This window comes from Pelophylax lessonae (genome assembly GCF_965119305.1).
Source record: "Pelophylax lessonae genome assembly, chromosome: 3".
Lineage (NCBI taxonomy): Eukaryota > Metazoa > Chordata > Amphibia > Anura > Ranidae > Pelophylax > Pelophylax lessonae.
Window position 1 is genome coordinate 544,072,650 of NC_138770.1, and position 23,238 is coordinate 544,095,887.

Genomic DNA, 23,238 nt, shown 5'->3' on the forward strand with positions numbered 1-23,238 from the left:
TGTTGATATGCCGGATCTTTGGGGTGGAATATATCTATTCACATAAGAGTGTTTTGCACTCAGTCTGGTAAGGGACTGACCTATCAGTGGTGGATAACATCTGGTGGTTTCCTCCTCTCTGGTGAAGAATATCTTTAATATCCCTGGCTCTGGCTTTTTTCTATCATATATTGCCAATTATACATTTACTTCTGGTAAGCAGTATTAATGTTGGTGGCGGATTCGATCTATTCTTCTTTTCCCATACACAATTATTCCAGTTTAACACACCACTGGTGATTCACAATTATCAGTATATTATTCTTTATTTGTGGGATTTTACGCTATGGCGTTCTTCTATTATTTTTTTCATGATTTCACATATCCAAAATCCTGAGGTTTTTCAAAGGATATCTACTACGACACCAAGTTTGTCGGTTTGAATTCTGGGCCGTTGATATTTTACGTTCTGGTAAGCACATTACCTAGAGGGAATTTGGATTGACAACATTTTTCTTCGTTTATTCAACATTCACATATGGAATAATTGGACATTATTTGAACACTTTTTGGACTTTTAATTAGTTCAATTTTCATTTAGCGCGATTTTTTCTACATTTATATCCTTAAGGGTGTAACAAGACAGTCCAGGACAGGCTGAGCCAGATCCTTACACTGTGTATATATCCACAAGACACACCATAGATACCGCACTGTGTGGATTATTTTCAAACACATACATACGGGGTAATTGGTTTATCTTGCTGCATCATGTGCTTTTCCAACATGCTTTACTTTGCTTATATTTATACCCGCTTTTTTGTCTTTGTTTGGCAACAGGTGGTTTCAGTGCTCACTGAGCAAATCCCATCCAGCTCAGGGGCTTTTACCATATTTACATCTACTGGTGACTATGTGGTTTTTATTTTGATTTATTTCACGGGGTAACCGTTAGCTCTATAACGTAGGGACATTTTGTGAGTAATTAATCTTGTAACCCACTTTTTGCTATTTGTACTGCCATGTAATGTATATATAACAGTGTTTACTTGAGCCTTTAAAGTCCCATTTCCTAATTATGGGGTAACCCCTTTGCAGTGTAGGGGGAAGATCCATATCGTAGTAATAGGATTATAGAGATTACAAAGGGTTAATAGTCAGCATAGCCTGCCATCTGGTCTACAGCTCTACACTGACATAAAAGTATATTCCCTGCAATCATTACATCTACACAGGATGCACATACAGTAGCAGAATATAAAATAATCATCAGCATTTAGATTGTAAGCTCTTAGGAGCAGTCTCTTCACAACTGCACTGCCCCTCCCCCCCTGCCGACAATCTCATCCTATCAGCAGGATGGAGGACAAGAGCTGCCTTACTTCACAGGTAACACCTCATAGGTAAACCTTCCAAAATGACAAGGGCAGCAGATTTTCCTCACAAATTTGACCTTATTTTGCCCCATCTATTTTTCCTTCTATCTGGACAAGTGCTCCAGTACCAGCTTCAGAGAAACACCCCAATAACATGATACTACCACCTCCATGCTTCACTGTAGGAATGGTGAGTTATTTGGATGGTGTGATGTATTGGATTTCCGCCAGACATATGGTTTGGTGTTGAGGCCAAATAATTCAATTTTAGCCTCATCTGACATAACGTCTTTTTCCATGTGGTCTCAGAATTTTTGGCGTTTTGGCAAAGCTCAGTCGTGACTGCATGTGGCCTTTCTTGAGGAATGGCTTTTTTCTTACAACCCTCCCATACAAGACATATTTCTGGATAATTTGTGATATTGTTGTCACATAACCACTCTTTGTCATAAATTTCTTCAACTGCTTCAGAGTTGCTGTAGGCCTGTTGGTAGCCTCTCTGAGCAGCTTCCTCTTGGATCTTTCATCCAGTTTGGAACAATGTCCTGATCCAGGGAGGGTCTGTGTTGCACTAAATACCTTCCACTTCTTAATAATAGACTTCACTGTACTTCTACTCTTCTCTAGGCAGGGCCGGATTAAGAGCATCATGGGCTTGGTGCTGAGGATTTTGAAGGGCCTTAAGGGCCGTGCCTTGGCATGCACCCAGAGGAGGAAGGGTGCAGCCATGCATGCCTAATTCAACATGGGATGCTGTCTCTGAAGCCCATAAACACATCCATGCATCGGCAACTGTCCCTCCTTGTCCGGCCGTCGCGCTGTGTGGGGAGGTTCCGAGGGTGCTGCCTGGGGAAACAAGCATAGAAGCCAGACTTCTGTGTTTACAAGTGACAGAAGAGCAGTAACAGTGGCCAACCCGGGGCCTATATAAAAGGTAGGGGCCTGGAGCTGCAGCTCCAATAGCCCCTACGTTAATCTGGCCCTGTCTCTAGGGCACACCAGAATAATCCAGCAGGGGCTGTATATAGCCTCCCAATGTGGCAGTCCAAATGTTGGGGGAACTCTGTGTCCAATCAGATACAGGCTTCCTCAATATGGCCGCTGGGAGCCCAGCATAGGGGAAAGTCAGTCCTTTGCAGGGTTCTCCTAGTGCCAGAAGTAAGCAATGTGATCCCTGTGTTTACTTATGGCTGCTAATGTGGAAGTGAGTCATTTTTAAAGCGGTATTAAATGCAAAACCAAAAATGTAATATATTGCAGCTTTAGATGTGGCTACTGCATTCGTTTTCTTTTTTGGGCTTATTTCCCCTTTGTGTTTACCTGGTGATCTGGCCAGTAACACATCTTCTGTATTAGAGTGTCCCCATTATGGATGAAGAAGCACAAGGGACACATTTGGACAGCAGTACTGTCAATCTAGGGGGAGAGGAATGTTAAATGTACTAGCAGATTTAGGTACAGTACCAAACTAAAGCCAGACTCCGGCTCAGTCTAATCATTTAGCCCCGGTTCAAACTGAGGAGACCTGTGAGGCGACCTGGTCGCCTCACAGGTCGCCACAGGTCGCCTCCCATAGGGAAGCTGCGGACCCGTTCTAATAGGAGCGACACAAGTTGCTCCGACTTAGAAAAAGGGTCCGGAGCTTCTTTGGGGCGACCAGGAGGCGACCGCCATAGACTTCAATGTTATGAAGTCCGTGGCGGCCGCTCCGAGGTGAACGGGGCCTTACAGCAACAGTTTTTTTTTTCCGTTTGGGATAAAGGTTTTACATAAATAAATAAAAACTGATCATTGTAAGGCTACGTTCACATGTAGGCGTTTTGGGGCATTTTGGGGGCGTTTTTCTGGTCTAGGATCAGCTCTCAAAACGCCCAACAAGACAAATCCTATTCATTTCAATGGCCCCTGTTCACATCTGAGCGTTTTGATGCCGTGAGCAAAACGCCCAACGCTCAAAAAAGTACAAGAGCTTCTTTTTGGGCAGATTACAGGCGTTTTCCATTGGTTTCTATTCAATCTACAAACGCCTGCACAAAAAACGCCTGTAAAAACGCCTGCAAGAACGCCCATAAAAACACCCATAAAAACGCCTGTAATAGCAACGCCAAGATGTGAACGTAGCCTAAGCACCTCTATCAGTGGCAAATGGTTTGTCTCATCTTGTAAGCTGATACATCTGCAAGAGTGCTTGTTCTTTTGAAAAATACCAGACTTACTGGCAGGATCACTAGATGAAGATAAAGTGAAGAAGGTCTAAAAAAGAAAATTAATGCAGCCATCATAACTAAGATTTAATAAGCTGCAATATGCCAAATGTTTGCTTTTGGGTTTAATACTGCTATTAATTCATTAAAAGTTAGGCACACATAAATCTGTAAAATTTCATTGAAACAGGCATATATTCATAGATCACATGTTTCCTACCTGTATGTGATGTGTACTTCAGTGCCTGGTTCATCCCTTTCCCAGATCAATGCAACTCTGTCTGGACACTGGTGGACATGCTTGTCTAGGCAATTCACTATAGGGTAGAACACAGGTTGTGGCTTTATCATCATGCAATTTAAATTTAAAACAGAGAATAATAATAATAATTTAAAAAAAGAATAAAGACTTCATGTTAATAAAACCTTCCCTTACATTCCTCATTCTCCTATATTGATTTTACAACTAATTTCATGTAACATTTAGCACATTCAATACTAAAAAAAAATAGTCTTAGAAAACAGGACTGGTAAGCTGCAAGCTATTACATTTTTGTTTTTGGGTTAAGATACTATTTTAAGTAAAGGTTCAGATACAGGTACATTTTATCCGGTAAAGGTTCATTTTACCTGTTAAAATGTAAATAGCAATATTCAATTATAACATACAATATAATATTTTACAAATGTATTTATCACTGTCATTTATGATAGAATTTGATGTTATTCATTCTTTAGGAATAAATACAGTTCCCCCAAAACATAATTGCAAACTCTGAGAGTGAATGAACTGTAATGTGATAACAATAAAATAATTGAATTAACATTTTTACTAAGTTTGAGTCCAAGGTTACCGGAAGTTGGCTTTTCTGCGATAACTATTAATTACTGGATCCATATTCTGATTAAAATACAGGCAACTAATCACAGGAATCTAATCCTCAGTTTAAAACTATTTCAGTATGTATGAAATGTATTATTTTCTTCTGGGTTTCTACATATTTAACTGTAAAGTCTTTTAATTAATATGTATAACACATTGGGTGCAAATAGTGGGGACAGAAGACATAGGATACTGTATATAGCAAATCTTCAGGAATGCAAATATAACCTCCATGACCTATGATCAGGGCCGGGACAAGGGGTGTGCAGGAGGGGGGGTTGCCCTGGGCACAATGGTTTATTGAAGGGATAGGGGGCCTTGACCCGAAACCTAAGGGAAGGGGGGCGCAGTTTGGCATCCTTGCCCTGGGCGCTGGATGACCTTGTCCCGGCACTGCCTATGATGGTGTATTATATTTGGAGTAAAAATGCTAATGTATGATAAATACTTCATAGAATCAATACGATTTAGGGTAACATTTAAATGATTGATCTTCACAAACATAAAAAGGTGACTATAGGTCATTTCATGAGGTTTCATAACCCACCCAAGCCAATAGATACCTTATGACAAAAATGATTTTACCAGATTTATATAGTTATATAGTTAGTGATGTTGAAAAAAAAAAAACACAGAAGTGCATCTAGTTCAACCAATAAAAGGGTAAAAAAAAAAAAATCATACAATCTTATATACACATTTCTATACCCACAGTTGATCCAGAGGAAGGCAAAAAACCCCATCAAAGCATGATCTAATTTGCTCCAGCGAGGGAAAAAAATGTCTTTGTTGACCCCCCCTAGAGGCAATTGAATATTCCCTGTTTTAACTTTACCTATAAATGTTAGCATCCAGTTATATTAAGCAGATTTAGGAAAGAATCCGGCCTTTTTTAAAGCAATCTACTGAGCTGGCTAGAACCAGCTCTTGAGGGAGTCTATTCCACATTTTCATAGCTCACTGTGAAGAAACCTTTCCATATTTGGAGAATAAATCTCTTTTCCTCCAGGAGTAAAGAGTGCCCACTTGTCCTCTGTGATGAACAGTGAATAACTTAACATCAAGTTCAGTATATGATCAGATCAGTGGCGTAGTGTGGGTTGTCAGCACCCGGGGCAAGGCAAGTAATTTGCGCCCCCTAACCCGCGGGATTTTAGCACTCGAGTCTCTTCCACTAGATTAGTTAAAGAAACCCTTACCCCCTAAGCACATGTATTGTTTGTTATGAAAATACTGATGTAATTAAAGTAAAATGCATCTAAATACAAGTTTGAATGACCATCTTGCCCCCTTTCAATGCAGAGAGACCAGCGTGCCCCCATTCAATGCAGAGAGACCAGCGTGCCCCCATTCAATGCAGAGAGACCAGCGTGCCCCCTTTCAATGCAGAATGACCAGCGTGCCCCCATCAATGCAGTGACCAGCGTGCTGTGCCCCCTTCAATGTAGAGAGACTAACCTGCAGCAGCGGCTTCTCCTCGGTTCCCGTGTCTCCTCGAGTCCTCCCGCCTCCTCCTCGGCCAATGGCATGCATTCTCCTTTCGGCCAATCAGGAAGCGGGTCTCGGACCCGCTTCCTGATTGGCCAGGAGGAGGATCCGTGTGACAATAGCAAATTTTCATTCGCTATTGTCCCACAATGGGTGGGCTTGGGGCGCACTGCTCTGTGCCCCGGATCCACCCTTTTTTGAAGCCTATTAGAGCCTCTGGCTCTAATCAGGTGATGCAAAAAAAAAAACCCATTCTGTGACAGCGCCAGGCTGCTGACTCACTCGCTGCTAAACTGACTGAGCAGTGAGGAGAGGTGGCATAGGCGGGGCTTGGCTTGCAAGGCCACCCCCACCCTACACCAATGGACAGGTGAGTCACAGTCCAGCCCCGCCCTGACCCGCCCTTTTCAGCCATAGGGCGGCCGCGCTGGACATCTCCCAGCCTAAAGATGGAGGTAGCCGCAGACAGTGTGTGAACTGTGTATGTCAGAGTCAGACAGACAGAGTGTCACTGCGAATGCGCCCCCCCAGATGTTGCGCCCGGTGCGGCCGGCCCCCCCTGCACCCCTCACGCTACGCCACTGGATCAGATGTTGGAACTATCTATAGCAGCTATTCTCAACCAGGATACCATGAAGGTTCAGTAAAATTTTAAGGTTCCTCCAGATGTTGCTAGGGGTTTGAGCTGTGGGCGATTGACCTCACATTTTATGGTATTTGCGTATTTCCAACTCCATTGCCATTTAGCAGCGCCAGTGGGCGGACATGTTCTTTTTTAGCCTTCTTTTAAGGGTGACTTCTTCCCCCTGACCACAAATGTAAGGAACCTTCTTCCCGCTGATACCTGATAAATTATTTTAGCAATGGTTTCCCGAGACCTGAAATTTATTTAAAGGGTTTCTGTGGGCTAAAAGGGTTCAGAAAGGCTGATCTAAAGATTCAAACAGTACAGACTAAATCAAAAGTGATGAGGTGGATTTTCAATTATGACTAACATTTCCATCATTCAGAAAAAACTCTGATTGGTAAACAGAAAGTGGACTGAAAGGCAAAGGTCTGTTTAACCACTGCACTCTATCTTCAATGACCAGTAGACCTCAACATCCATAAAATAAATATTTTAACATAAAGGATAGACTTCTGACAGGAGGTTCCATCTGACCTGAAGAAAAAAAAAACATGGAAACTATGATAATAAAGTGAATAATGTCCCAAAAAAAGAGTATATATAGGATGATATCTTTTGGTGCCTAGAAAAGAGCTACACTTTTATCCACAACACACCACTTGTGCTCAGTGCTCTTGCCGCACTCACCAGATCCTATGCTGCCAGAAATAAGCAACAGACAGGGCATCAATAACAAAAGCCTTCCCAGCCTCTCACACATGACCATCCTGCTTCTCCAGTATTCCACAGGTGCCTGATGATACAGATGTCTACCAATTCTGCTATGCAAGCAAGGGCTGTATGGAAGGAAAGTGCTCACCACATGGAGCCATACCAGAGGGCCACTACTATAGTGTAGTCATTTATTTTAAATGTAAAATCCACAAAAAAAAAAATGTACATCCAAATGGCCAACAAGACATAAGGCAAAAGCAAAGTTATAATTCACTTACTATGGCCGGCCATTGGCGGTTCAGATGTCGCCAGTTCCTGCTGAACCGGCCGAGATTTGAACCATGTGTTGGCAGACTGAATGTACCAAGTTGATTGACCGATCAACATGGGTACAATCCGCCTGCCTGGATTAACTTGCGATTATCATTAGCGGCTGCTATAGCTGCTAGCAATAACCACTGTCTTCTCCCGGGAGCAGACAATTATTTGGCAGGAGGAATTCCTCTGTCAGCACTTACAGTGTTGATGGGGTAATCTTGCGAATTTCTTTCCTGCAACGAAATAAATGTGCACAATCTATGGCTGGCCTAAGATACCCGCCAGTTCTGGGCCCGGAAGTGGCGGGGTGACGTCAGCGCGGAGCCCCGCCCTAATACATTTTGTATTAGGAGCTGCACATTTATGCTTGTCCCCTTTCATCCAGCACTCAGCTTTTGCATGTTCAATAAAAGGCAGCAGTTGCATACAATCATTTTTAATCCACAAAACCTTGTGATACATATTTACAAGGAAATTAGACATGGTATAATAGCATGGCATAGAATAATAGCTGGAGTATACGGGTTGTTGCAGTAACACATGCCTATATTTCCTAATACAAGAGGTTACTGGAGGTTATGTATAAAAGCTGGAGGAAAGATAAAGGATACGTTGTCCATAGTCACTAACACTATTCCATATTTCTAGTGTCTCTCTGATTGGGTGTTAAGATCTTCACTTTTCTATTGCTCTTAGACTAATACATAACTCCGAGACTCCAGTAGTGACATTTCCCCACATTTGCTTACATCCCTTCAACTAGGCCATAGTGTTATTTTTTGAATCATAGAGTGCACATATGCCCCTGCACTTGCACACAGAATTAATACAATATTGTGATACAAATATTTAAACAAATATGAAAAAAAAAAATACAAATTATTGATTATTGGTGGCTTAGAGCGACCCGTCGTAAAGCAGATAAATGCCAAACGGATGTATATATAAAACAGGTAGACCGCGCTCATAACCAGCGAAAAATTAAAATTAGTTAAAAGCACTATGTGGCAATAATAACGTGCTCATAAAGTCCCATATATTGTGCTATCTTCTCCAATGCATATCACTGAAAGGAAACACCCATGACTTGTTAAACTGTCCACTCCTCCACCGGCATTTGCATGCACAATCCACTCACCAGATATATATCTACACCAGCTTTAGAGATGATTCTCGGAACTGTCAGATGAAGTATATGTTCTCAGGATGGGGATGTGTGAAAAGAGAAAGGCATCTCCTTGCACAGTATTTAAAAACACATTTATTAAAAGTAAAGGTTCACTTACAATATAAAAACTTGCTTTCAATCTTGTTTCACGTTTCGTCAGCAAACGTTTGACGTCATCAGGGGTGACGTGACCCCTGATGATGTCAGACGTTTGCTGATGAAACACGTCAGTTATGGAAACGTAACACGTCACTTCCGTTGTGTGGAACGCAGGTGGAATGCGGAACGGCGCCCCCTGCTCGTAACAAGATTGAAAGAAAGTTTTTATATTGTAAGTGAACCTTTACTTTTGGTAAATGGGAGTCCAGGGTGACCTGGGTTAGGAGGAAGTGGTTTGAATGATGCTGGCCATCAGACTGAGGACATTTAGAATCAGAAAAACATACTGCAGAGGAAAACTCTATATTGCAGCAGAAGTTGGTTTTGTTCATTTAAATTTTGAAATGGGTTATTCGTTTTTTTTTTCTCATTATGTTTGACTGGAGTTCTGGAGTAGCAAGAGATTAAAAAATCACCAGTGTAGCCTTAGCCTAAAAATAATTCAGTGGACTCTTTCTGCAATGTATTATGTAGAATTCAGATTACGGTAGATTAGGTGAAATTTATAACTTATTTCCTTGCCTGGAATTGCTCTTTATAGTGTGTCAAGCCCAACATGTTTTTAATTTGTTTGTATAGAGTTTAGAAGGTTTAGAAGGTTTAGAACCCCAGTCATGTTTTTATTATTGTCTGTTTTCTAAGATAGAAAGTGAGGGGAATGCTTCGACGACAACACAGATGGAAAAACATTTGTTTCTTAAGTAGATAAAAAGAAGGCTAGAACCCAAATCATATATTTTTTTTCTACCTGTGTTCCTGTTGCAGATTTTCCCTAACTTCCTGTCTGGTGAAAATATTGTCAGTAGCACAGCAAGTCAAGATACAGTCCCAAAAAACAGTATAAATCTGATAGGGGTTCTGATCCATCTCAACTTCATAAGAAGCTAGAAAAAGTTTTTTGAATTTTTTTGACTTGACACTGATTTTAAAGGGTAACTCCACTTTCATGGGGAAAAAATGTAGCAAATAGAAAAAAAAAATAAAAATAATAATAATATAGCATATACAATTGCGACCCAAGTCCTATTCTGATTGAATGCTATTAAAACATGACCTTTTCCTTTTCAATCTGCAATGCTGTAATTTTCTGTTTAATGCAATTCAATATGGCTACCTGGAGGCGTTCTGTACACAGATAGTGCACAGAATGTCTCCTGAGTCTAAGTTCACATTTATGCGGTTGCGGTTGATGCAGTTTTCAGATGCGTTTTGCGGTGCGTTTTGCATTTTTAAACCTGAGTTTTTTTATGCGTTTTTGCATGCAGTTTTCATGCATTTTTAAAGTTTTTTTTATCTCTTTAAACACACTGTATATAGCTGGTTGCTAAGGGGCAGGCCAGGAAGTCGGCCACCGCGTCCGTAACAACTGATGAGTCATCAACTGAATGTAAAAAAAAAGGAATTGCCTGCAAAAAAAAATCGGGGAAAAATCAGTGTGGGGTTGCCCCCAAATTAATACCAGACCCTTTGGGTTCTGATACTCTGTGAAGCCTTCAGAGGTTTGTTAGTTAGTAAACAAACAGCATCATGAAAGCCAAGGAACACCCAGGCAGGTCACGGGTAAAGTTGTGGAGAAGTTTAAAGCAGGGTTAGGTTATAAAAAATATCCCAAGCTTTGAACATCTCACGAAGCACTGGCCAATCCATCATCCGAAAATGGAAAGAGTATGGCACAACTCCAAACCTACCAAGACCATCCGCCTAAACTGACAGGCCGGGCAAGGAGAGCATTAATCAGAGAAGCAGCCAAGAGGCCCATGGTAACTCTGGAGGAGCTGCAGAGATCCACAGCTCAGGTGGGAGAATCTGTCCACAGGACAACTATTAGTCATGCACTGCAAAAACCTGGCATTAACGGAGGAGTGGCAGGAAGAAAGCCATTGTTGAAAGAAAGCCATAAGAAGTCCCGTTTACAGTTTGCGAGAAGCCATGTGGGGGACAGAGCAAACATGTGGAAGAAGGTACTCTGGTCAGATGAGACCAAAATGTAACCTTCCAGAAGGACAAGCACCCTAAACATACAGCCAGAGCTACAATGGAATGGTTTGGATCAAAGAATTTTCATGTTCTAGAGTGGCCCCGTCAAACTCCAGACCTAAATTCAATTAAGAATCTGTGGCAAGACTTGAAAATTGCTGTTCAGAAATCTATATTCATATAAAATAAGTGCAGCGCACCAGGTATGTGAATATAAATGAATGAGTGAAACAAAATTCGATTTTCACACGCTCTCTATCCAATCTAACAGAGCTTGAGCAACTTTCAAAGAAAACTTTCACTCTCTAGATGTGTAAAGCTCATAGACATACCCAAAAAGACTTGCAGCTGTAATTGCAGTGAAAGGTGGTTCTACAAAGTATTAACTAAGGGGGGCTGAATACAAATGCATGCCACACTTTTCAGATATTTATTTGTAAAAAATTCTGAAAACCATTTATCATTTTCCTTCCACTTCACAATTATGTGTCACTTTGTGTTGGTCTATCACATAAAATACATTTATGTTTTTAGTTGTAACATGATAAAATGTGGAAACTTTCAAGGGATATGAATACTTTTTCAAGGCACTGCAGTACCCCTACCTATTCACCAAAAAAGTGTAAAAATGAATAAAGACAGTACTGTACAAGAGTTTTTGACAAGTCCTTTATTAAAAAATAAATAAACAATGTCCCCCATGTAGATCAATCTTCAATTACGCTGCCCGCCGCACTGCCGGAAATCCCCCAAAAAAAAAGCTCCGCTCGCAACGAACGCCTTCTCCACCGTGTGATACTTTTTAAATAGCTAAGTGGCAGAGCCACCCAGCGACGTCACCTGGTGGCACTGCCCCCCTGTGACTTCGGCAGCCTGCCCTAACGAACCCCCCCCCCATGTTGAGGGCATGCCGCCTGGTATGGTTCAGGATGGGGGAGGGGGGCGCTCGCTCGTTCCCTCCCTTTCCTGACCTGCCATGTTGCATGCTCGGATAAGGGTCTGGTATGTATTTTGGGGGGCGCCCCACGCCATTTCTTTTTCTTTTAATTTTGGCATGGGGTTCCCCTCCAAATCCATGCCAGACCCAAAGGGCCTGGTATGAATTTGGGGAGGGGACCCCACGTAATTTTCTTTCGTGATATTTCTTTGTTTTACATTCAGCTGTCAGCAGGGAATGCCGCTGACAGCTGAGGACTCATCGGTTGTTAAGGACGGGACTGCCAGCTTCCCGGCCTGCTACTTAGCAATCAGCTATACATAGTGTGTATAGTAAAGTCCATGGCCCTTTTTCAAAAGCACCGGTTGAAAAACACATAGATGTGAAAGTGTACTGTAGCAAATCATGTTGAATGGACTGTATGAGTTTCTGCAAACTGCAAAACACACTACAAAACATAGGTGTGAACGTAGGGTGAAAATTTAATTTCTTGCTTGAAATTCCATTTTTGGTGAAATGCTCCTAAAGGGAAATCTCCTCTAGAGCAGTGTTTCTCAACTCTGGTCCTCAGGGCACACTACCAGGCCAGGTTTGCAAGAAAACTGAAATACATCACAGATGATATCATTTGCTGCTCAGTGATTGCAGTATTCTAGTCTGCATCTCCCCATGTAATACTTAAAATCTGGCCTGTTAGTGTGTCCTGAGGACCGGAGTTGAGAAACACTGCTCTAGAGGAGAATTCCCTTTAGAAGCATTTCACCAAAAATGGAATTTCTAGAGGGATGCAGACATTGCCAATTTCCAATCTTTAGGTGGACCAGATCGGATGCTCCATGCATCCCTATGGGGCAGCAGATGTCAGCGGAGACATCTCCGCTGACATCCGCTGCTATCCAATTCCGATCCTGTCCGTGAAATCCGGACGGATGGAAACCCTATTTTCCATCCGTCTGGCGGATGGGACAGATGAGAACGGACAGGTGGTCCGTTCTCATCCGATCTCCCCATAGATGACAGCGGAGATCTGACAGCTCTGTCTCTGCACACAGAGTGGAGACGGAGCTGTCATCCACCTTCTCAGCGGGGATTGCCGGATCGATCCCCCCGCTGAGCAGAACAGACTCCGTTCCATGTGAAAGGACCCATAGGCTCTCAGCTACCTTTGATGTGCTGTTCAGTTATTGTCAGCAGGTGCTCAGTACCTGTCTGTGTAATCAGCAGCTGCTTTTCATATTTAGTGTAACTCTCTGCCACTTGTTATATCCCAATGTGGCATACAAATTGACAAAGGACACATCCATGCTAATTAGTGGCCTGAAGCACTGTAATTCTCAATAGAATGGGTGCACCCTGCCATAATATAATGGAACATGTGTAAAGTGAGTCAGGTAGAAGCAGTTTTCCATGAATGCACATACATCGCACTGTCTTAATGCCCTTAGTTATTATGGAAATATGTGATGAATAATAGCTACAGAGTGTTAAACAGAAGCTGTGGATTAGCTATTACTGCTAAATGTTTCTGCCGGGATCTGGTTGACCGCCAGCCCGTCTGTAATAATTAAAAGTTCACTTGCACGTTGTATGTGTGGCACTGTCCCCGCAGGAACAGCTGAGTAATATCTTGACGGGCTCCCCTGATTACCAGCACACAGTTACTTCGGATAAAGTCCTCCTTGCTCACAATTGCCCATCACACAAATGAACAGTCTAGGGGGTGTTGGTTTTCGTTGTTTATTTTTAATTGGGATAGGAGAAGGGAATAGTGGGATACTACAACTGAACCATTCACATTGGTTGAGGACTTCTATCTTCAGGACTTTCTCAGGAATTAGGAACAGCCAGGCTGTTAATCCACACTGCCACAAGTGTGGATAGGGTTAAGTCTCTTGCTCTCGGTACTCCCTGGCAAGAGGATTTGATGGACAATAACTTATCTTCAGGAGACTCTCTCTCTAGCATCCCCTTTCTACTGACACCCATCCACTCACTGTCCTAGGAGCAGGGGTGCCCCCCCCTCAGGTCAGGCCCCTTGACACGAGTTTCTGTACTCACTGTACTGCACAGACAGATCCTACAGTGTCTCCCCTCTCGGTCAGCTTCTGTGGACCTCTGGGCTCAGTTCCTCACTGCTACCCTTCAGGCCCTCAGGACAACTCCCTGAGGCCGCATAGCACCTCTACAGAGGAGGAGGAAGCCACCCTCTCCCTCCAGGCCCTTGCTCTCCAGCTGAAAGGCCTCAAGCACATGTGCTCCTCGCTTTTATACAGTATCCCAGCATGCATCGAGGCACTTTTCCTCTGCCAAATCACCAGGGCTGTATCAAAAGCCTGTGCACTCATTCGTCAGGTTACCTCCCACTGTCCAACATGCCTCCCTATTGGACCAGTGTGAAACACTCTCTAGACTGAGTGAATTGCATTCTGAGCACAATGAGCAGACCTCACTAACAGATCCTGCTCTCTGGTAGGCAGAGAACAATATAGATTTACCTGCAGCTCTTCTGGTAAGCAGACAGAGCTCAAACTATACTTTCTCACTAGCACCTACCCAGGAGGGTGCTACATAGGAATATTGTACAGCTATTTAATAATCATTTCCCACTGAGCATAGGAACCTTAGCTGCACAATTTTTTGGGACAAACTTTTAAATGTTTTTTGCTCCTCGTCCGGTTATTTAAACCTTAAGGCCCCTTTCACACATTTGGACTGTTTGTCCGTTTTTCATCCATCCGCTAACGAAAACGGACATCAATGCATTTCTATGTAAATCATCCGTTTACATCCATTTTCATCCGCTTCCGTCAATATCCGTTTTTCTTTGAACGGATGAAAGCCCTATTTTTCTTCTGTTAAAAAAAAAAACGTATGGGACGAAAAACGGATGTAAACTGACAAACGGTTCGTTTTTCATCTGTTTTCGCATTGGTAGTGGATGTAAAAAAAACAGATGAAAAACGGACGAAAAACAGATGAAAAAGGATGAAAAACTGATGAATACTTCATCCATTTTGACATGACTGAACTGATGAAATGAACAGTCCGTATGTGTGAAAGGGGCTTTAATGAGGAATATGTACACTGATGTTGCAGGCTCAATTCTGAAAATGGTAATTTTATCTCAATTAAATTTGCTATTGCTCATAACATCATAGATAAGATTGTAGAGGCAGGTCCTCATGGGTCAATGCGTTTCTCGATTTGCTTCTAAGGAGGAAAATCAGTCTGGAGCTTGGGGTGCTGTGTCAGTTCTTTTCCATATAGTGGTCTATCTGTAACATTAGTGAATCAGAGATGTATCATCAGAGGGCAAAAACTGAGCTGACGATTTAAGAGTGTGTATAAGATAAAATAAGATTCTATGATTTGTATGGTATAATGTACATTTATGGATGTGGCACTTATGTGGTCCCAGTGGATTTTGTAGAATTTCCAACCCTCCTAATTCAATACATCCAAATCACTGATCTAGGACAAAATTACAGATCTAGAAAGTCAAAGTAGAGTCAGAAGTCCTTGCCAATATACGTGTACTGGGTCAGTGAAGCCAGGAAGCTGGAGAAGTGAGCTACAGCAGCTGCCATGTTTTTCCAATGATTGGCCTTCTTTGTGTTTCTTCCTTGACCTGGTGAATAGAACAGAATTCTCAAAATCCTGTCCTGGAAGATGGATTTTATGATTCAAATGTTTTCTTTGAGATAATTTCCTTTAAATAAATATGCACAGTATATGGTATATTAGTACAGTCATTGGAAATTTTCCCCTGTCCTGCTCATTTAGTTATTACAATTAACCCATGGAAAGGAGTTTACAAAGCATATAAAACAGTAACAGCAAATGCTTTGTAACGTCCTGTCCCCACGACCATCCCGCTGTTTGCACTTCATCTAATTCACTATGAAATAAAGAAGCTTGCTGCATTAAGCACTGTGAATAATGACAAATGCCAGTTTATTGCTAAAAGTACCTACTCACATAGGATCATTTTCAGCAATTATGGTTGGTGAAACAATCCTATGCAGCCTCGGCCTACCACATATCCTGTGGCCGATCCATCTTGGAGACAACTGATTGATCAGTTTGGATTTTCCCAGCTATTGTTTTTCCCAGGACAGGCTGGCACTAGGGATTTCTGCTGTCTTCCTCCTTAATAGGCCCAAAATGCATATTTAACCATTCTGAACATGCATGTTTGCAGAATAAATTTTCAAGGAGGCAGGAGGGGGCTAGGGGCAGACACACCATTTATGTAGACTATGCATCTGCATGAAGGCCCACAGTGGGCCTGAGATTTATGGGGTCCAATTATGTTAGTGCTCATGAAGACCTGAACACTGCTCACTTCTAAAGCAGCTGAGAAGCATTAGGTAGTCCCAAGTTGACCGCATTTAATTCCTGTCTACAGTATAGTTGTTTAGCTTTGAGGATATCTTCACCCAGGCATTCGGTAATGATTCTATAAGCAATTTTTATTGCTTGCTGAATCCCAGGTGTCTCAGTCTTATTTTTGACTTTGCTTTTGATATATTTTATTGCCAGTAAAGCACGCCTATAATTACCCAGATATCAAGCATAACTTGCCACAAATTTGTTGAATTGTAAGTCTTGTTAAATTGCTGCACATTTTCACTGGCAAGTTGTACACTTGCAGAGCACTTGACGTTCTAGCTGACACTTTTACAACTTGTAGCAAATTTGCGTAGCAAGTCTCTAGCAAGAACAAATTTACAGTGGTGAGTCTACAGCAGGGATCTTCCAGCTGTTGCAGAACTACACATCCGATGAGGCATTGTAAAACTCTGAGATTCACAGACATGACTAGGCATGATGGGAATTGTAGTTTCTGAACAACTGGAGGGCAATAGTTTGAAGACCCCTGGTCTACAGCAAGAGCTCTGCAAGTCTACAGCATGACAATTCAGCCACAGTGACCCCTGTGGTGGGATGACTATTGCACAACATAACTGAACCAGAACTTGCAGCAAACTTGCAGAATGTTTGCAAAGAATGTTGATCTGGAGTCATGCAATGCAGACTTGCTGCAATTGTGCTACAAACTTATGAAGCCTGGCAAGTCTAGCAAGAGCTTTGCAAGTCATTTTCAAACTTGCAGCTCAATTGCTTGCTATCTGGGTATTCATTTTGTTGTGACCAGCCTGTATTGCCAATGTCAAGCTAAATGATAAATGAATAAAGGGACAGTGTACAGAAACTGCGTACTAGCCTTTGGGCTAATATGTGTGCGCATAAGCCTGCACATTTTTGCAGGCATAAAAGTCTAAGGCTACTTTCACAATGATCTGCTTAAAAAACACATATGCGTTGTTGCCACAATTTTATCACGATTCTACGTTTTTTAACCACTTCTGGACCGGAAAGGACTTGCCCCCTTAATGATCAGGCCATTTTTTATGATTCGCCACTACGTTACTTTAACGGTCAATTGAGCGGTCGTGCGACGCTGTACCTAAATAAAATTGATGTCCTTTTTTTCCCCACAAATAGAGCTTTCTTTTGGTGGTATTTGATCACCTCTGCGATTTTTATTAACAAGAAAAGAGCGACAATTCTGGAAAAAAAAATTGCGGTTCTGTAAAGGGCAATGGATTAGTATTATAGGGGTTCACAACAAAATGAATACCCAGATAGCAAGCAAGCTCTGAGATTCACAGACATGACTAGGCATGATGGGAATTGTAGTTTCTGAACAACTGGAGGGCAATAGTTTGAAGACCCCTGGTCTACAGCAAGAGCTCTGCAAGTCTACAGCATGACAATTCAGCCACAGTGACCCCTGTGGTGGGATGACTATTGCACAACATAACTGAACCAGAACTTGCAGCAAACTTGCAGAATGTTTGCAAAGAATGTTGATCTGGAGTCATGCAATGCAGACTTGCTGCAATTGTGCTACAAACTTATGAAGCCTGGCAAGTCTAGCAATAGCTTTGCAAGTCATTTTCAAACTTGCAGCTCAATTGCTTGCTATCTGGGTAATCATTTTGTTGTGACCAGCCTGTATTGCCAATGTCAAGCTAAATGATAAATGAATAAAGGGACAGTGTACAGAAACTGCGTACTAGCCTTTGGGCTAATATGTGTGCGCATAAGCCTGCACATTTTTGCAGGCATAAAAGTCTAAGGCTACTTTCACAATGATCTGCTTAAAAAACACATATGCGTTGTTGCCACAATTTTATCACGATTCTACGTTTTTTAACCACTTCTGGACCGGAAAGGACTTGCCCCCTTAATGACCAGGCCATTTTTTATGATTCGCCACTACGTTACTTTAACGGTCAATTGAGCGGTCGTGCGACGCTGTACCTAAATAAAATTGATGTCCTTTTTTTCCCCACAAATAGAGCTTTCTTTTGGTGGTATTTGATCACCTCTGCGATTTTTATTAACAAAAAAAGAGCGACAATTCTGGAAAAAAAAATTGCGGTTCTGTAAAGGGCAATGGATTAGTATTATAGGGGTATTTTTAGTTAAAAAAAGGTATTTGAGGCCGAAACTCCGCTTTAATTTAAAAGCACAGACACGTTGGACCTAAAGACACTACTATAAAAAAAAAACAATATCAATTGTAGCACCCTACAGGTAAGTGCTAGGTAAATCCATAGTGGGCCTTGTCTGTCTAACAGTAGGGCTGTGATTTATTTAGTTAGGGTGTCAGGGCTTCCAGATGTGCCTGCTGAGGGGAGAAGTATCCCCACTGGCTCCTGTGAGAGGTTTCTCATAGGGCAGTGTGGGAAGCCCAATCAGGGGACACATCCCAGCTTGTAACTCCCCCAGAAGGCAGATTATGCTGCAAAGGATTCTGGGAGTGGGTATAAGTTTGGGGGAAGTGCATGACAGGGTGTCTTTGGCGGGAGCAGAGTCCCTGGAGAGAGAGTGCAGCTGTCTCTCCTGTCTGAGGAGGTGGATGTCTCGGGGTGTCGCCTGAGGATCCAGAGAGTGTTGAGCTGAGGGGATCCGGTGTGCCGAGAGCCTGCGCAGCGTGAGAGGGTTCGGTTCCAGTCCCAGAAAAGCCTACACAGGTCGGATTGCCCCTGGGGGTCTGCCAAAGTCAGAGGGGACCACTCCGGAAGAGGTTCTGGGATCCAGTGATCTAGCTGAAAGGGGGTATCTAGGTTGAGGACCCTAAAGTTACAGGGGGGGTACATAGTCAATGAACCCCGAAGAGTTCAAGGTTAAAGGGGGCACCTTCATATGGGCCCTGAATTGAACAGAGTGTGTCAGTTAACAGTTGCAGCCTTACAGAAATCTACAGCGTATTACCTCAATCCACTGCAAGGCGGGAGGAGAGTATTCAGTGACTTTGCAGTACAGCAGTGTCAGTAATTCTACAATTCCCAGTCCTGGGTCTTCTGGACTTATTGTCGAGGATCCAGCACTTCAAGCTACAGCGAGTTCTCAGTGTTAGTGAGCGTTAGCTGGCGTCGGATGGCGTCAAGGAAGCGCCAACGGGCATTTTTCTAGGATTAAGTCCCAAGTGAAATTAGTTAAGCCTAAAAGGAGTATCCCACTCATTCCCTTCTCCCATCCCCTGTTCTACAATAACAACCGCAAAACCAAGATGCCGGAGTTGTCATTGTCTAAGTTCTCACACCCAGGGTCCCAGCTCACATGGACTGGAGAGGTAACCGGTAACAATGGCAGACCCACATCAGGCCACAGGCCTGGAAAACCTGCTGCACAATATTTTTCACATTCTGCTAAAAAACATTCCCAAAAAAAAAAAAATGTAAAAATCAACATTTTTTAACATTTTAGGCCAATTAGTTTTCTGCAACATATTTTTGGTAAAAAAAAAAATCGCAATAAGTGTATTTTGATTGGTTTGCGCAGAAGTTATCACGTCTACTAACTACGGGAAATAATTATGTCATTTTTATTGTATTTTTTTTTTGACTAGTAATGACGCCGATCTGCGATTTTTAGCGGGACTGCGACATTGCAGACAGATCAGACCCCTAACATTTTTGACACTTTTGGGGGGACCAGTGACATTACTACAGTAATCAGTGCTACAAATATGCACTGTGGCTGTAATAATGACACTGGCGGGGAAGGGGTTAACACTGTGGGCGATCAAGGGGTTAAAGTAAGTCTAGGGGAGTGATTCTAACTGTATGGGGGATGGGCTTTTGAAATGATCACAGAGACCTGTGATCCATCTTCATAGAAGATCACTCTGTGATCATTTCAGAGAGAAGAATGGTCAGCTGTGTTTACAACAGCTGACCGTTCTTCTCTCTCAGCGGGGAGCGAACGTGGTGGCTGGAAGCAATCGGAGCCCCCGGCCCCGTACATCGGAGTCCCCGCTGCCGAGTGGGGGCGGGAGCGTGACCGACATACAGTTACGTTGGTTCGCGCAGGACAGGCTGCCTGCCGCAGTAAATCTGCGACAGGCGGTCCTTAAGTGGTTAAAATACATGTGACTGAAAAACCACAACAAAAACGCATCATGGGTGTGTTTTTGCCCCCTTTTTACCACATTTTCCATTGCTTTCAATAGGAAGGTTCATTTTTGGTGAAGTTTCTTTAACTCCGCAAACATGCTCCAAAAACGCTGCAAGCAGGATTTTTTCCACCACAATGAAAGTGCACGGCCCCAGTGTGAACACATTTATTGATTTTGAAAGGGAAACCTTTTTCTTGAGCTTTTCAGGTGCTTTTTTTTAATGCAAAAGCGCTTGAAAAACTCCTCAGTGTGAAAGCAGCCTAAGTGCACATGCATTATTGCAAGCATGTATGAGCACACACATCCACTGCTACCAAGCGGGCTATTTAAAGTGATTGTAAAGTCTTGTTTTTTTGGGTTAAATATGTAGCAAGGTTTCCAGGCCTGTGGCCTGATGTGGGTCTGCCATCAGTACCGGTACTCTCTCCAGCCCATGTGAGCTGTGACCCTGGGTGTGACAACTGAAGCAGCGACAACTCCGGCATCTTTGTTTGTGGTTTTTATTTGGTTTAAAGGGGATGGGAGAAGGGAATGAGTGGGATACTCCTTGAAGCTTGAACTAATTACATGTGGGACTTTACTCCTGAAAAATGCCCGTTGGCGCTTCCTTGACGCCAGCCAACGCTCACTAACACTGTAAATATCTTGTAGAACACAAAATGCTGAATCATCGACTATTAGTCCAGAAGATCCAGGACTGAGAACTGTAGAACTCCTGACACTGTTGTGCTGTAGAAATTACTGAATACTGTCCCCTGATTTGACTAGCTTGAGGTAGTATTAAGTAAAACTCTGTATAGCTGTACTTGCAACTGACACACTCTGTAACATTCAGGGCCCAACCGCAGGTGCCCCCTTTAACTTGAACTCTTCAGGGTCCTAGAACCACTTCCGGAGTGGTCCCCTCTAACTCTAGGCAGACCCCCAGGGGCAAGCCTTAGTACTCACGACCTGTGTAGGCTTTCCTGGGACTGGACCCCCCTCTCTCTCTCTCTCTCTCCGCAGGCTCTCGGCACACCGGATCCCCTCAGCTCACTCAGCATGCTCTGGACACTCAGGCGACTCCCCGAGACATCCACCTTCCTCAGACATGAGGAGAGACAGCTACACTTATATCTCCTCATTGGCTCGCTGAATTTGATTGACAGCAGCAGGAGCCAACGGCGCCAAGCTGCCGTCTCAGCCAATGAGGGCAGCCAAGACACTCCTGCAACATCGCTGGATAGAGATGGGTTCAGGTATGTGTTAGGGGGGCTGGGGGGAGCTGCTGCACACAGAAGGCTTTTTTATCTTAACCTCCCTGGCGGTATTCCCGAGTGTGGCTCGGGGTGGGATTTCACTGCCATAAGCGGTAACCCCGAGCCACACTCGGGGTACCGCCAGGGAGCATCGCTGGATCCTTGTAGAGGGTTACTTACCTTGTCGCCGGGATCCAGCGAAGTGTGCCTTCGGCATACGGCGGCCGGTTCTTCCGCCCGATGCTTGTGAGCCCCGGCTTCTGTCTCCTGCGACGTGACGCTCGCAGGGGGTGGAACCGGCGGCAAATTTGAAAAGTAAAAAACACAAACACACTGATTTCATTACAAAATAAAATAAATTGATATTAGTTTGCCCCCCAGTGCCCTTTCCTGCAGTTTTACTGTACTTTATATATATATATATATACATGTACATATATATATATATATATATATATATATGTGTATATACACACATACATATATAATATAATATATAATAATTCTGATCCTGACCACAACTTGGTGCCTTCCTACTTAGCTGCTACTAGACCAGGCTTGGGACCTGACTCCGCCTTTAAGTGAACTTGGCACATCCTCAGTGTCCTAACAGCTGTACTCCTGCTCACCAGATACCAGCGCTCTCAAGTTTCAGTGCACAGTGTTGGCACCCTTGAACTTGTGCCTTTCCATCACCCTTGCAAGCCCTGTTTCAGCTGTTTCAGGGATGCTCAGATGGGAACTGTCCAAGAGCCGACCCTCATTATCTCAGGTTCCGCAGGTACATAATAGACAGGAAGAACCATAGCTATAAGGTAGCAGCTAAATGTATTTATACGTAAAGCGGAGTTCCGGCCACGGGGGTGAAATTTAGCTAAAAATACCCACGGGACAGTCAGGGCTAGTACATTCCACAAAGGTCGCACTTACCTTTTAGAAGAAATACTTACCTTGAAAATATATTCTCCAGCGCTGCCATCTCGGATGTGGGCAGCTGAAGCCAGCGCATTCTCTTCTGCGTCCTTTTCCGTGTCCTCTTCTCCCAGAATGCGCCTGCACTGGCCCCGCTCGTCACTTCCGGTGCGGGCGCGTCATCCCTCCACAGCTTCTGGGCATGCCCAGAAGCTGTTTAGCAGGAAATGAGGCTACCGCACCAGAAGTGACAAGCGGGGCCGGTGCAGGCGCATTGATTCCTGAGAGTGATGACGTTCAGCTCCCAGGAATCAATGCATAGAGGAAGTGACGGCGCGGGCCGCGGCCGCAGAGGGAGGAAGTGGAAGAAAGGTGAGTATATTTTCTTCAATAACAAGGTAAGTAAAAAAAAAAAATTGTAATTATCCATTTGTTTTTCAGGTGACCCAAAATCGATTATGTTATGCTTTAATTAAGAATATATTCTTAGGGGGGGGGGGGGGTAGGTATGATCACCTTGTATAAATACATACGCAGAAAACTAAGTTGAAAGTTGTTTACTTGCATTTGGGTATCAGGATTTTTTTTCTCCATCTTTAAACAAACTGCACAATTTTTTGTATGAAGTCTATATTTTGTTACCCTAAGTGACTATGAAGTAATCACAGCAGTTAATAGCTCTGTAGTCTCCTTTCAGAAAACCTTTTGCACCACAAATCTCTCTCTAAAACATCCATTTTTTTCCTTTCTACGACTAATGGGTAGATACTCCGTCATATAATGA

General features: G+C 43.1%; 1 protein-coding gene across 1 annotated transcript in view; it reads right to left on the bottom strand.

Annotated features, from left to right (window-relative positions):
* The window catches only part of ACSS1 (acyl-CoA synthetase short chain family member 1), a 243,539-nt gene that overhangs the window by 212,307 nt on the left and 7,994 nt on the right, over positions 1-23,238 (bottom strand). Inside the window, exon 2 of the mRNA XM_082252543.1 lies at positions 3,780-3,876. Coding sequence (XP_082108669.1) covers positions 3,780-3,876 — 97 coding nt within the window. The remainder of the gene's footprint in view (positions 1-3,779; positions 3,877-23,238) is intronic.